The following is a 15,639-nucleotide window of genomic DNA, read 5'->3' on the forward strand; positions in this document are numbered from 1 at the left end:
CTCTGGGCCTAAGTCTCCTCATCTATAAAACAGATTCGAGACCGCCTCTACTAGTTTCTTGCGTCTAGCAAGGAGAGGGTACTCAATTAACCATGGTTGTTTCCCTCTTTCCTCTGCTGTCCTCACCCAAGGATGAGACTTCCTGACCTCACTGGGCCCCTGAGGGCATTAGGAGCTGGGTGCCTTCCTTAACTTTAACAATTAAGGACTGGGGATGGGGCCATTTCTCCCTCCGTTCCTGATGGGGTCCAAGGCCAGCCCAGGAGGAGTGGGGGAGAAAGAGAAAGGAGCAGGGCCACCTCGGGCGAAGCTGCCCCGTGCAGGGCTGAGCTGGGGCACGGAGTAGGTTAGGGCATTGCGGGCCGGTCTCACCTGATGTGGTTGATGATGAGGTTTGTTGGAGGAATGAAGAAATCATCCACTCCTGCAAAGGGTGTGCGGATCAGGTGCTGGCCCTGACCGGTGCTGGCCTCTGTGATCACCTGCAACACAGAGCGGAGGTCCTTGTGAGGGCCCATCCCAGCGGGGCTTGGAAACCTGCAGACACATGCACGCTCGGGTGGAGACCCCAGCAGACAGGCTGCTTGAGAGAGAGATGATGGGCAAGTCACCGTCTCGGTGGGGGGCCAGGAGCAGAGCGGGAGCTGCTTGGGAATGGCGTAGGCAGGGACCCATCCTTCCAGGGAGGGGAAGTGGGGAGACAGGAGTGAACGCCTGGATCGCTCCCTCCTGCTCGGTCAGGCCTGCCCCTGACTGACTGTGGTGCATGTTGTCGGCTGCCGTGATGTGACGGCGGAGTGAGGACTTGGAGGGACTGTGTTGGGGCTTCTGAGGGAGGGTCCTCGGAACCTAAGCATCTCTGCTCAGAGACAGCCTCCCCCACGACAGGGAGTCCCACCTTCTCAACACCTAGGCCACCCTGGGAAAGGCGGCGAGGTTTTAAATAATGAAAATGCTAAACGCTGGAATCGTTGACTGGCTCTGTATTTTCCCTTGATGCCAGGCACCTGGGCTGGTTTGTTGAGAGTCTCTGTCATATGCGCCTCACAGAGGCGCTCTCTGAGAACTGTGACTCCGTAACTTATTAGAGAAAGCAGGCATCCTGGCAGAGGTGCTGGCCGTGTCATTTATTTTATTTTTTATTTTTATTTATATTTATTTATTTACTTATTTATTTTAACATCTTTATTGGAGTATAATTGCTTTACAATGGCGTGTTAGTTTCTGCTTTATAACAAAGTGAATCAGCTATACATATACATATATCCCATATCTCCTCCCTCTTGCGTCTCCCTCCCATCCTCCCTATCCCACCCCTCTAGGTGGTCACAAAGCCCCGAGCTGATCTCCCTGTGCTATGCAGCTGCTTCCCACTAGCTATCTATTTTACATTTGGTAGTGTATATATGTCCATGCCACTCTCTCTTTATCACATCTTACCCTTCCCCCTCCCCATATCCTCAAGTCCATTCTCTCGTAGGTCTGTGTCTTTATTCCCGTCTTGCCCCTAGGTTCTTCATGAACTTTTTTTTCCCTTAGATTCCATATATATGTGTTAGCATACGGTATTTGTTTTTCTCTTTCTGACTTACTTCACTCTGTATGACAAACTCTAGGTCCATCCACCTCACTACAAATAACTCCATTTCATTTCTTTTTATGGCTGAGTAATATTCCATTGTATATCTGTGCCACATCTTCTTTATCCATTCATCTGTTGATGGACACTTAGGTTGCTTCCATGTCCTGGCTATTGTAAATAGAGCTGCAATGAACATTGTGGTACATGACTCTGTTTGAAATATGGTTTTCTCAGGGTATATGCCCAGTAGTGGGATGGCTAGGTCGTATGGTAGTTCTAGTTTTAGCTTTTTAAGGAAACTCCATACTGTTCTCCATAGTGGCTGTATCAATTTACATTCCCACCAACACTGCAGGAGGGTTCCCTTTTCTCCACCCCTCTCCAGCATTTATTGTGTGTAGATTTTTTGATGATGGCCATTCTGACTGGTGTGAGATACCTCATTGTAGTTTTGATTTGCATTTCTCTAATGATTAGTGATGTTGAGCATCCTTTCATGTGTTTGTTGGCAATCTGTATATCTTCTTTGGAGAAATGCCTATTTAGGTCTTCTGCCCATTTTTGGATTGGGATGTTTGTTTTTTTGATACTGAGCTGCATGAGTTGCTTGTAAATTTTGGAGATTGAGCCTTTGTCAGTTGCTTCATTTGCAAATATTTCCTCCCATTCTGAGGGTTGTCTTTACATCTTGTTTATGGTTTCCTTTGTTGTGCAATAGCTTTTAAGTTTCATTAAGTCCCATTTGTTTATTTTTGCTTTTCTTTCCATTTCTCTAGGAGGTGGGTCAAAAAGGATCTTGCTGTGATTTATGTCATAGAGTGTTCTGCCTATGTTTTCCTCTAAGAGTTTTATAGTGTCTTGGCCATGTCATTTAGATGCCTGTGATTAGGATGCCAGGGAGGGTTCCAGTTTCACAAAGGGGACTTGGTGTGAGAAGTGAAGAATTATGCCCTGTGTTTTGTACAAATTGGTAGTGACAGAGCATGCTGCCTCTGTTCCCCTTGAGGTACCACTTTCTCCCCTGCGTACTTGGCAGGAAGCGACTTGAGCCGTTCCTTGGTGTGTGTCCCTGCTGTGTCTGTATCAGGGAAGGGCACAGTGACAGCACAGAACAGAGCCAAGTGATGTCTGGGGTTAGACAGGATGAGAGCATGGTTTGGAGGCCCTGCCAGAAAGCCCCCTGTGGTCAGGCTGGGCTTTTGTCCATCAGCTACTGAGGCCTTGGGCACAGGCAGGCTGGAGACACTGAGCCAGCCAGCCTGTGTCCTCTTGCCTTCTCTGCATGTGCTCTTCAGCCTCCAAGTTCTAGGTGATTGCCCAGAAAGGTGGCAGACCTGCAGCCAGATGAGGGGCTTGGCCAGCTTGTGGGCAATTTTGCCTGGAGGACCCCAAGGACAAGCCCAGACCCTCTTAGCAGGACAGGAGGCAGATGCTAGACTCTGACCAGGGAGGGGAGACACTTTTCTGATCTTCATGTTGTGGCCATTTATACAGAAGGAAGGATTCAGATTTTTGCAGCCTGAGGCTGAGGACAGTTTGTGATGGGGCTTTGTGACTCACATGGCTTAGAGCTCTGGATGCTTTTACCTTTCAAGAGTGGGGCTGCCTTCTGCCTCTTACTTTAATGACAAGACAAACAGCACCTGCCCTGTTTCCTCGGGCAGGTTTGAGGCTTGAGTTTTCTGGATCATGCTTCCCTTGAGGGGTCAGCAGGCAGAATGCCGGATTAGAATGATGAGAGCTGTGATTTCCAGTCTTGGGGCAGCTCTAAAGTTAGGTTATTTTCCTGTGATTAAAAAAAAAAAAAGGCCAAATGACACTTCCATGGCAAGTCCATGGGAAAAGCTTAGAACTAGGCATTAAGAAAATATCAGTATTAGGAAACTGGATCTTAGAGAGTCCAGGTGAAAATGTCAGAGAATTCCAAGAAGCCATGCAATCATTGCTTGATATAAGGTCTGTCATTTTAGCTTATAATAGAGATGGAAAATTACAGGCTGTCAGCAGTCAGTGTCATTCATGCTTCACCACCCTGACACCCTATATTCAGAGGTTACTTCATCAAAACCCGGTGTCATGGGCCACTGAACTGACATGGGCTAGTCAGCCTCATTTCTCCAATGAATCATGAGTTCCTTCTTGGCCTGTGTCCCAGCACATGGCTGGGCACATTTGTGACCAAAAGATAATTGTTGAGCTTCTCAAAGTTGCTGGCTCTAGGGGCTTGGTTCAGGAGATGCACATAGTTGGCTGGGTATCAGGAGATGTAAGTTAGTAGTGAGTGTGGGGTAGGGAAGTCTGAGCATCTGCTTCAGAGGAGTGGACAAAGCCAGGTGAGAGGTGACAGCTGGGGAAGGGCAGGGTGCAAGATATCGAGTGGGATGAGCAGAGAGGCAGCTGAAAGCTGGGAGTGGGGGGGCGAGAGCATGATGGGCAAGATTCGAGACGGTGCCAAAGGTTCAAACACTGGCTCCTGGGGCAGGGCCTTGGTGGAATAAGCCTCATTTATAGAACCACCTTCATTTAGTCATAGTGAAGTTTGTTTAACCAATTCCTTAGTGTTGGATATTTAGAAACATTAAGATGGTATTTTCAATGTTTTGTAAATATAAACATTGCGGTAACACATAATGTTGTAGCTCAATCTTTGTGCCCATCCCTGATCCTGGTCTTTGGATAAGTTCTGAGAGGTCAAGTTGCCGGATTGAAAGCAATGTTCTGAGGCTTTTGGTTCACATTTCCAAATTGCTCACCACAAAGGCTCTGCCCACTGACATTTCCAGGAGCAGTTTTTGCAAGCAGTGGTTTCCTGAACCCTAGTCCACAGAGATGAAGGTAGGTTTATTCAATTTATTTCATTTTCTTGTCATAGTGCATTTCTAAGACTTTCCAATTATGGTGATGGTGGGCATAATGGTCTAATTCCTGCTATTAATTAAAATGCTTTTAGTGTTTTGTCATTTAGGCAAAATTTCCTCTTGGTTTCTGGGAAATAGTCTTCATTATGTTTATGTCTTCTATTCCTATTTTTAGTTTTTTTAAAAAAATTAAGAATGTCTGCTGTATTTAGTTAAATGCCTTCTAGCATTTATTGAAAATATTATAGCTTTTTTTCTGTTTTGTGTTATGAGTAATGTTGACTGATTTCCTGAGAGTGAACCATTACTGCATCCCGGGAATTTGTTCCCTGCTCGAGCAGTTAGATGCATTGTTGGACTCTATTTTTAATACCATGTTTAGAATTTTGCTTCTGTATTCATAAGTGAGATTAGTTGATAGTTTTATTTTTTAATTTTTTTTTGAATTTTTAAATTTTATTTTGTTTTTATACAGCAGGTTCTTATTATCCTTTTTATACACATTAATGTATATATGTCAATCCCAATCTCCCAATTCATCCCACCACCCTGCACGCACTTTCCCCCCTTGGTGTCCATATGTTTGTTCTCTACATCTGTGTCTCTATTTCTGCCCTGCAAACCAGTTCATCTGTACCATTTTTCTAGGTTCCACATATATGCGTTAATATACGATATTTGTTTTTCTCTTTCTGACTTACTTCACTCTGTATGACTGTCTCTAGGTCCATCCACGTCTCTACAAATGACCCAATTTCGTTCCTTTTCATGGCTGAGTAATATTCCATTGTATATATGTACCATATCTTCTTTATCCATTTGTCTGTTGATGGGCATTTAGATTGTTGCCATGACCTGGCTATTGTGAATAGTGCTGCAATGAACATTGTGGTGCACGTGTCTTTTTGAATTATGGTTTTCTCAGGGTATATGCCCAGCAGTGGGATTGCTGGGTCATATGGTAATTCTATTTTTAGTTTTTTGAGGAACCTCCATATTGTTCTCCATAGTGGCTGTATCAATTTACATGCTCACCAACAGTGCAAGAAGGTTCTCTTTTCTCCACACCCTCTCCAGCATTTGTTGTTTGTAGATTTTCTGATGATGCCCATTCTAACTGGTGATAGTTTTATTTTTTAGTACTAAGGAGTCGCACATTTTTTTCCATATGGTCTGGGATAGTTCAAATGATATTAAAATTATCTACATTTGAAAGGTTTGAGAAAACTTGGCTGTACATTTTTCTATGGTAGATCTTTGATCTTTAAAAAACCTCTTCTCTGGTAATTGTTCTATTTCAAATTTTCCTTTTCTTAGGTCAGTTTTTTTTTCCTCCTTCTTAATTTTTTTTTTATTGAAGTATAGTTGATTTACAATGTGTTAATTTCTGCTGTACAGCAAAGTGACTCAGTTACTCATATATATTTTAAAATTTATATAAATATTACATAACTATTATATTTATACCTTTTCCATTATGGTTCATCCCAGGACATTGAATATACTTCCCTGTGCTATAGAGTGGGACCTTGTTGTCCATCCATTCTATATGTAATAGTTTGCATCTACTAACCCCAAACTCCCAGTCCATCCCTCTCCCACACCCTTCCCCCTTGGCAACCACAAGTCTGTTCTCTATGTCTGTGAGTCTGTTTCTGCTTGGTAGACAGATTCGTGTCATATTTTAGATTTCATATATAAGTGATATCATATGGTACTTGTCTTTCTCTTTCTGACTGGGTCAGTTTGTTTTTTTTTTCTGCATTTTGCAAACAATCATCCATTTCTTCTAGGTCTTAAAATTTGCCACCCCAGAGTTGCAGTGTAGTATTATTTTACAATTATTTTCATCTTCTTTTATCTGCAGTAATATGCCTTTCCTCATTTCTCATTTTGTTTATATTCTTTTTTCTTTGTCAGGTTTGTGAAGGATTTATTGGTTTTTGTTTGTCCTTTTTTAATTTCTACTAATTTTAGTCTTTTAAATAATTCCTTCCTGCCAGTTACTTTGTTCTTTTTCTTATTTCTTTATACAAATACATTCTCTTCAGGCTTTTAAGACACAAATATTCCTTGTGTACAGCTTTCTCTGTATCCTGTAGGTTTTGATGAGAAGCAGTCTCTTTTTCATTGCTTTTGAGACAGTTTGTAATTTCTCCTTTTAATTTCCTCTTTGATGCAGTAGTGATCTAGGAGTGTTTCCTTATTAGGTAGGTCACATTTTAATTATTTCTAATTATCAGATAATGTAGCCTGTAACACTGACTTTTACAAAATTTGCTAAATTTTTATTTGTGATTACTGACACATATATGTGGACATGTGAAAAATTTCTATTTGGCAGAGGAAAGGTTTTCTATATATTTATTAAACCAAGTTCCTTATTCATATTATTCATTTTTCCCATGTCATTATTTTGTCTCTTTGGAATGTACAATTTAAGTGCATTGTAAATCAAGTTCCTTTATTTTTAATCACTCTTGTATTATGTATTTAGTTATGTTGTTTGCTATCTGTTGGCTGTTTGTCTTCATATAATGCTTCTCCTATGCTGTTTAGTGCTTTTAACCTTAAATTTGACCTTGTCTGATATTAATATTACACTCATACATCTTTTTGTCCACCTACCATCACTATTTCCACCCCTTTCAATTCAACCTTTTATTATCACTTTATGGGTTTCTTGTAAACAAGTTACAGCTAGTTTTCTCTCCCTCCCTTCCAAACCCAATCTCATCATCTCTGCTTTTAATAGGAGAAATCAGTTTGTCACATTTGGAATAATCAGACAGTTAACTATCTCAACTATTAATTTCAAAGAACATTCTCTATATCCTCTCTTATCCCTATAAGATGACATTTTTGAATATTTTTACTCTTTCCTCCACTCCCTACCCTTACTTTTACAGAAATAATTTATCATCTTTAGTTAGAGCCTGGTATCAGAATTTCTCTTTCAGTGCATTGCTCCTAATTCAAATGCCCTTATTTAGCACTTATAAATACATTTCCAGGTAGTCTCTCTTCATCCATCTTATTTTATTTTTGGACCTTCCTCTCTAGGTTTCTTACTTAGGGCTGTTTCCTCTTTATCTTTCACCATCTCGATGTCTCTGATCTGGTTCACCTACTGTTTTTCTGGTATATTTCATGATCTGCTCTCTGAATTCTTGCATATCCTTAGGTCTTTCTTTTGTCCTGACAGGTAAGTGATACCTTGGATATCAGCCCTTTTATCTTAATAGCATGTAGATGTGATGCCACGGTCTTCCAGCAGCTGTTGCAGGTGAGAAGTCCAGTGCCAACCTAATTGTTCTTTTACAGGTGACTTTTCTTTCTGCCTTGTAGCTTGTAATATATTTCCTTTATTCTTGGAAGCCCAGGGTTTTACCAAGAGCAGAGATGTGTTATTTCTCATCAAGTTAGCCTGGAACTTACAGATCCTTTTAATCTACATGATTTACTTTTTCAACTTGGAAATTTTCTTCCAAATTTATTTAATGTTTGACTCCATTCCAACTATTACCTTTTCTCTTTCTAAACTTTTTTTGACTTTGAAACATCTTTTGAGACTTCATATCTTAATCTTTTCCTGTATTCTGTGAATTGAGGATTTTTCTTGTTCTTTCTTTATCTTTCAGGCTACTATTTTGAGTCTCAGTAGAAATCATGCATTTTCAACTCATCTATCCATCTACTGCAGTTTTAAATTAGGAAATCATTTTTTGTTAAATTTTAGTTTTAGAAAAATATTTTTTGGTGGCCCCTCCCCTTGAATTTCCTTACATGCTTTCTTAGAGATGCCAGAGGAACCAATTTTCTGGGCTTATACTCTGTTTTGAGTGACCTTTATTCTGGCTCCCAGGTCCTCTAATGAGTTATTATTTGTCATCAGCTCACTGGGGCCCAGGATGTGTTGATGGTGTTCACTGAGGGACAAATAGTCTTGTTTTGTAGGAGGTGAAGTAGTGTCATTCCCCTGGCCCAGCAGCACAGAGGTAGGTAAGGCAGGTGGCCAGTCCCCAGGAGGAAGCTTCTGTAGACTGGGTATCCCTGGCCTCTTACCAGTCTTGGGAACAGTGTGAACTTGGCTCCATCTGCAGCCCTTCTCAGCTGGGGTTCTGAGAGAGAATAAAACCCTAATAAATATCCCGAGGAATCCACTGTATGCAGTGAATTCTCTTCTGTGCATCTAGAATGGTTCTATGCACCATCATTGGGAGAATCAAGGGAATAGGCATTCAAATCACCTTTTGTAGGGCTTAATCATCTCATGTACCCCTAATGAGAAAGGCTGAGCCAGACACACTCAACATAGGGTTGGTGTTGACCTTCCCTGACTGGTGGAGGAAGGGATCCCACAGATGTCCTGGGCCCAAGCTTTTCCCAAGAGGCAGTACAGTGCAGTGGCTGAATGTATGCCTAGGTTGGACCAGGGGCCAGTTATTGAAACTTCCTGTGCCTGGAACACTGTGAGCACTCAGTAATGTGCTTCCATTTATGAACATAATTGCTGCTGCTGCTTTTACTTCTCCTTCCTTATTACCTGGTGCCTGCTTTGACAGTGTTTTCCAGCCCATGCAGCCCAAGGTGAAGAAAGCCCTGGCTCCCTTCTCACTGCTTGAAGTCCAGAGGTTCATTTCTGCTTGGCTCCAGGAGCTCCTGGCTCAGAAGAGGCAAGTGTTCTGGGGCTGGGCTGGGTGGGGCCCAAGAGCCACATTCTGGTTGTCATGACATTAGAATCTTATCCATCATCAGTGTTATTGTCTTTAATAGCAGGCCTGGCGGAAGATACCCTGTTCATTGCCTATAAGGGGCATTATCCTGAGGATGTTTCCTACTGTCTCCATAGCCTTCACGGACAGACTTTGGCTAAATGTGATTAGCCACCTAGGGAAGCAGGAGACATTTATTAGCTAGGGAGAGAGCCCTTTCCTGCAGGTGGGTGTTGTCTTCCATGTACTCAACATACCTGGAGGCTTGGTTGGGACTTATGCACGTTCCCCCAGCTCAGGACCCACACTTGGTCATGTGATTTGTCATAGGCCAACTTAGCCGGCAGAGGGTCGACACCTATGGACTTGAAAAAAAAATAGCGACAAGTTGGTCATTGTTGTAGAAGCTGATTCATTTCTAGGCCATTCTTGGGTGAGTGGAAAGCCAGACTAGCAGCCTTGACAATGAGCCAGTTTGGGAACCCAGGGTGGAAACATCCCCTCTGGGTTTGTCTTCAGAGGCATAAAATTGGTTATCAATCAGTAATGTTCTTCCTTTTAAAAATTTCTTGCAGGGACTTCCCTGGTGGTGCAGTGGTTAAGAATCTGCCTGCCAGTGCAGGGGACGTGGGTTCGAGCCCTGGTCCGGGAAGATCCCACATGCTGTAGAGCAACTAAGCCCATGCGCCACAACTACTGAGCCCATGCTCTGCAACAAGAGAAGCCACTGCAATGAGAAGCCTGCACACCGCAATGAAGAGTAGGCCCCGCTCGCTGCAACTAGAGAGAGCCTGTGTGCAGCAACGAAGACCCAACACAGCCAAAAATTAAATAAATAAATAAATAAATAAATTTATTAAAAAAAATTCTTGCACGTCTTACTTAAAGGGTACCCAGACCATCTTGGCAAAAGCCTAAACACAGAGGTTTTTTTTCAGTTTTCCACTCAAGAATCAGCTTCAGGACCCTCCCATCACTTCTCCTGTAAGCCTCTGGCGCCTCTTGAACCCTCAGCGTCCTTCTCTAGCTCTTCTTCCTGGGTCATCTGAGACTGACTTTTAACTCATCCGTTATCACCTGTCTGTCTGTCTCTTAACTTTGTGCAGACTCTATCTGGTACATCACTCACCTGGAGCCTCTGGGACTCACTCAGACTGTAGCATCAGGCAGAGTCTTTTTCTACTGCTGTAACTGAAACGCTGCTATTTTCTGAGGACAGAGCTTCCCCAGTGGCCCTGTCAAATGGTGACTTTTCTACTTCTCAGAATGTAGTTTTATAAGTTCCAAAACTCTGTTTTGTTATGCCACTATGACCCCTGCTCTTCTTGGCATTGGCCAAAGTTCTAGTCACTCCCTTTGTTCACTAAAGATGCTCTGTTTTCTCTGTCACTCCCTGAGTGAGTCCCCAACTTTGGTGCCTTCATTCAAAGCCCTGCTTTCTCAGTTCCTTCTTGGTTTCAGTGATCTTTTCCTCTTCCCCACTGCAGCCACCATAACTTAAACCTTGTCAACAAATTTCTGACATTTCAGTCCACCATATTCTAGCCTTTCTGATCTTGGGGGAAAACCATCTTTGTCCCCACTGGTTAAAACTTCTCTAAAGAAATGTCTATGGAGTCCCTGAAACCACTTCCTCTTAACTGTTTGTTTGTCTTCACCACTCCACTGAACTGCTCTAGAGCTTCATGTCAAATTCAGAGAGCACTATGTGATCCTCCTCTAACTTGACATTTCAGCAAGATTCCACATGGTTAACCATTCCATTCTGGAAACATTCTCTTCACTCAGCTTCCCACCTCCCTGGCTTCTCTTCCTCATCCTGACTTCTAAATGGTGGCATGTCCCCCGTCTTCATCTTTGACCTTGTTTCTGTCTATATCCTTTCCCTGGGTGAGCTCATTCAATACATGGCTTCAAGTAACCCATTATACTCTGATGACTTTAGAATTCATTCCTCTGTTGATGACCACAACTTTATACAAATCTGAACTCTTGATTTTGCCTATACCTGCTGAAATATATTTCTTCTCCAGTCATCACCATCTTTGAAGTCTCCTTGTACTTTCTTGCTCTAATTAAAACTTCCTCTGCCCTGAAGCCTCAAGTAGAGGCTGTTTCTATTTTCCTACACTTCACATACCCCAGGTCCTTTGTTCATGCCTCCAGCTACTCTTCCTTGATCTTCTCATCCTGGCTGCTTCCCTTCATTTACCAAAGGCTTTAGGATCTGGCACTGTCTTCCCCTATCCAGAGCTTCTTTTCTCACCAGTAATGATACCATCCTGACACTATCTCTAGTTTCTTGTATTTTCTCTCTCACTCTTTTAAAAACCCTCTTGATTACACATTCTTCTCCAGCTATCCCATTTGTCTGCCCTCTTCACAAACTTCCCCAAAGTTTAGACTGCAGGCATTATCTCTCCTTTCTGCTTAACTTTCTCTAATCATTTTTCATATTCTCATTCTGACTGAGGTGGTATGGAGTAGGAGACTGAAAACCTAAACCAAAAATCTCTTACATTCAGAACAGAGCTTTCCACAGTCTCAATATGCTAAGGAGCAAAGACATGGAAGGGAAAAGGTCCTGAAGAACACACCAGACTCTCAGTTTAAAGACCTGAAGTGCTACCTACTAGGAGTGAATCAGAGACTGACTAAGCCTTATGAAAGCTGCAACTCAGCCTTGATTCAACTTAGTACTTGATTAAAGTGATTCATTCTCTACTGTCTTTCTTCCTAGCAGAGAAAAGGGTAAGCCCTCTTCAGTGGATGACAGCCATTTAAAGTCTCTACAATGTAATATGGAATGTTTGACATTCAGAAAAAATTACTAGGCACTCCAAGATCCAGCTTATATAACTGAAAACAACATAAAAAAGACAATAGAAACAGACTCACGGGTGATCCATAAAAAATAATTTAAAAATTGTACATATAAAAGGAATTAAGCAGAAATTCTAAAAGTGAAAAAATGCAACACCTGAAATTAAGATCTCAATAAATAGGTTTTGTTATATATACCTCAGACACAGTGGAAGATAGGATTATTGAACTGAAAGACAAGTTGATAGCATATGCCCAAACTGAACCACAAAGAGACAAAAAGGATGGAAAATAAGAGTGAAAGAGATGTGTGGGACACAATAGAAAGGTCTAACTTTTTTTCTCTCAGAGTTCCCAAGGAAGAGGTGAGAGAGAATGAGGCAGCAGAATATTTGAAGACATAATGGTTGAGAATTTTCCAGTCTGATTAAAGATATTAATCCACACATTTAAGAACCTCTGAAAACCCCAAATCAGAATAAATACAAAGAACACCATATCTGGGCATGTAAAACTGCTAAAGACCAAAGAGAAAATCTAGAAAGTAGCCAGAGAGAAAAAACAAGATACATTATCTTCAAAAGAGAGACAATAAGATGACAGTTGATCTATTAACAAAAACAATGGAAGATAATGAAACGGCATCTTAAAATGCAGAAAGAATTTAACTGCCTATGTAGCACTCTATATCCAGTGCAAATATCCTTTACAAATAAAGGGCAAATTTTCAAACAAACACAAACTATGAGAATCTGTTACCAGCAGACCTGCACTAAAAGAACTATTAAAGAAACTTGTTCAGCCAGAATGAAAATGATACCAGACAGAACTATGTACTTCAGGAAAGAATAAAGAGCAATGGAAAAGGTAAATATGTGGGTGAATGTAAATGACTATCAACTGTACAAAATAATAATAATAGTCATGTCTTGTGGGGTTAAATTACATGTAGAATTAAAATTCATTCTCACAATAGTGCCAAAGGCAGGAGGAAGGTTAAAGGAGTTAAAGTGTTCTAAGCTTCTATCATTATTGGGCAAGTGAAGCAATAATTTGTATGAGACTGTATTGAGGCAAGGATGCATGTTGTAATCTCTATGGTGGTAATAATAACAACAATGATAAAAGTATGCATGGACAACAAACTAATAGAGGGAGAAATAGAAGAACAAAAATGTTTGACTAATCCAAAAGAAAGCTAAAAGAAGAAAAAAGCAACATAAAGAGGTAGGTCAAATGAAAAAACAGTAAGATGGTAGACATAACCATATAATTATATCAAAAATACATGGATCAAATAATCCAAGTAAAAGATCAAGATTATTAAACTAGATAAAAGCCAAAATCCAAATACACGTGGCTTTATAAGAGATCACTTGTTAAATATATGAGAAAGATTGAAAGTGAAAGAATGGAAAAATTATACCATGGTAACACTAATCAAAATAAATCTGATTTAGCTATATTAATATTAGACAGAATGGACTTTCAGGCAAGAAGCTTTGCCAGAGATAAAGAGGGATATTTTGTAAGAAGAAAGAAGTCTTTCCCCCAGGAAGATACTATAATTTTAAAGCAAAAATGGATGGAACTTGATAAATCTACAATCACAGTGGGAGACTTCAACATGCCTCTCAGCAGCTGGTAGACTAAGTGGACAAAAAAATCACTTGGAATATCTGAACAATGTAATAAACCAACTTGACATAATTGATATGTATGTAAAATCTACCTAAAACATTAGAATTCACATTCTTTTAAAGTGCACATAGAACATTTATGAAAGTTGATAAGCTGAGTTATAAAGCAAGCTTCAATAAATTTCAAAGGATTGAAATTATTCAGAGTACTTTCTCTGGCCAGGGAAATCAATAACAGAAAGATAGCTGGAAAGTCTCCTATCATATTTTTCAGGAGAAACCACAACCACAACCCTGGTTTTTATACAACTTTCTCCCAACAATGATCCTGCACCTGGGCAGCTGTGCATTCCTGGGAAAAAAGATACAACCCTCCTCACTGGTCTGACTTTACATTTGCACCCCTTATCCTTAAGTGGGCCTTCACTATTGCCCTGCAGTCCTATCACATTTCCCTGGTCAGTTCAATCTCACATCCAACTTTTACCTCTTTCCTTAGACCTCAAGCCTTGGTGATAATTTTCCTTCTCATTTCACTGAGAAAATAAAGGCAACCAGAAGAGAAGGTCATCCAGCTATCACCAATTGTATCACCTATTTGCACCTGTGCCTGAATACTTTCTATTTCTTCCTGTTATGATGAAAGAATGTGCTTTTATCTTAGGCTAGCATATCTACTTGTATGTCCTGGATTCCACTGACTACTGCCTACTTCGATGATACAAAAGAAAGGGAAGAATTGTGGGAGAAGTTTTTCCCATTAGCATACAAATGCTGTAATATCACCTATTCTAAGTTTCTTCAGCATCCTCTTCCAGCTACTGCCTCATTTGTCTACTTTTTCTCATATTTATAGCAAAACCCCTCAAAATAGTTGTCTATATTCACCATCTCTACTCCCTCTGATTCTAAATTGAATCCACCCCCTCAGGCTTGCATTCTGCCATTATAGTCCTACCTGTTCTTGCCAAGGTGATCCATGTGGTACCAAATCCAGTGGTTAGTTCTCAGTCTTCATAACATACAAATGCTTTCAGCAACCTTTGACACCACTGGCCACTAACTCTCCCTTAAAAAGCTCTTTTCTTGGCTTGTGGAACACCACCCTCTCCTCATTTTCTTCCTACCTTTCAGGCTACTCCTTCTTGGTCTCCTTTGTTGGCTTCCTCTCTCATTCCTGATCTTTAAGTGTTGGAATACTTCAAGGCTCCAACCTTGACCTCTTTTCTATCTGTACTTCCCTCCATGATTTCCTCCAGTTAACTGGATTTAACACAGTTCACATGGGGATGATGCCCACATTCATATCTCCAGCCTAGACCTCTCCTTTGACTCCAGACCTGTTTATCCAATTGCGTATATATATATATATATATATATATATATATATATATATATATATATATATATATATATATATATATTTAAAATGGCAGCTCAAGCTTAACAAATCTAAAGCTGAATTACTAATTTTCCCCTGTATCTGCTTCATGACCTGTATCCCCTGCCTTGCTCAAAGCCTCTATCAGAGTGTATTAGTTTCCTAATGCTGCAGTAACATTGCCACAAACTTGGTGGCTTAAAACAACACAAACTTATTCTCTTACAGTTCTGAAGGACAGAAGTCCAAAATTAATCTCACTGGCAGAATAAATATGTATGCAAGGTAGTTCTCCCTCTAGAGGCTCTAAGGGAGAATGCATTTCCTTGCTTTTTCCAGCCTCTAGAGCTGCATTCCTTGGCTTATGGGCTCTCCCTCCAATCTTCAAAGCCAGCAGTGTAGCAAGCCTGCTTTAGTCCTTAAACTGCCTCCTCCTTCTATGTTGTCACATTTTTTCCTGCCTCCCTTTTATGAGGATACTTGTGCTTGCAGTTAGGGCTCGCCCAGATAATCCAGGATAACTCCCCATTTAAAAATCCTTAATTTGAACAAAAATGTTTACAATTTGCATGGAAACTCAAAAGACCCCAAATAGGCAAAGCAATCTTGAGAAAGAAAAACGGAGCTGGAGGAATCAGAC

The 15,639-nt window shown here is 40.8% G+C and overlaps 1 protein-coding gene across 1 annotated transcript in view; it reads right to left on the reverse strand.

Annotated features, from left to right (window-relative positions):
* FSTL4 (follistatin like 4) overlaps positions 1 to 15,639 on the reverse strand; it is a 442,827-nt gene that overhangs the window by 8,046 nt on the left and 419,142 nt on the right. The window contains exons 14-15 of the mRNA XM_057541639.1: positions 9,413 to 9,520; positions 373 to 482 (exon numbers count right to left, since the gene is read on the reverse strand). Coding sequence (XP_057397622.1) covers positions 373 to 482; positions 9,413 to 9,520 — 218 coding nt within the window. The remainder of the gene's footprint in view (positions 1 to 372; positions 483 to 9,412; positions 9,521 to 15,639) is intronic.

Source organism: Balaenoptera acutorostrata, chromosome 2, assembly GCF_949987535.1.
Source record: "Balaenoptera acutorostrata chromosome 2, mBalAcu1.1, whole genome shotgun sequence".
Taxonomy (NCBI): Eukaryota; Metazoa; Chordata; class Mammalia; order Artiodactyla; family Balaenopteridae; genus Balaenoptera; species Balaenoptera acutorostrata.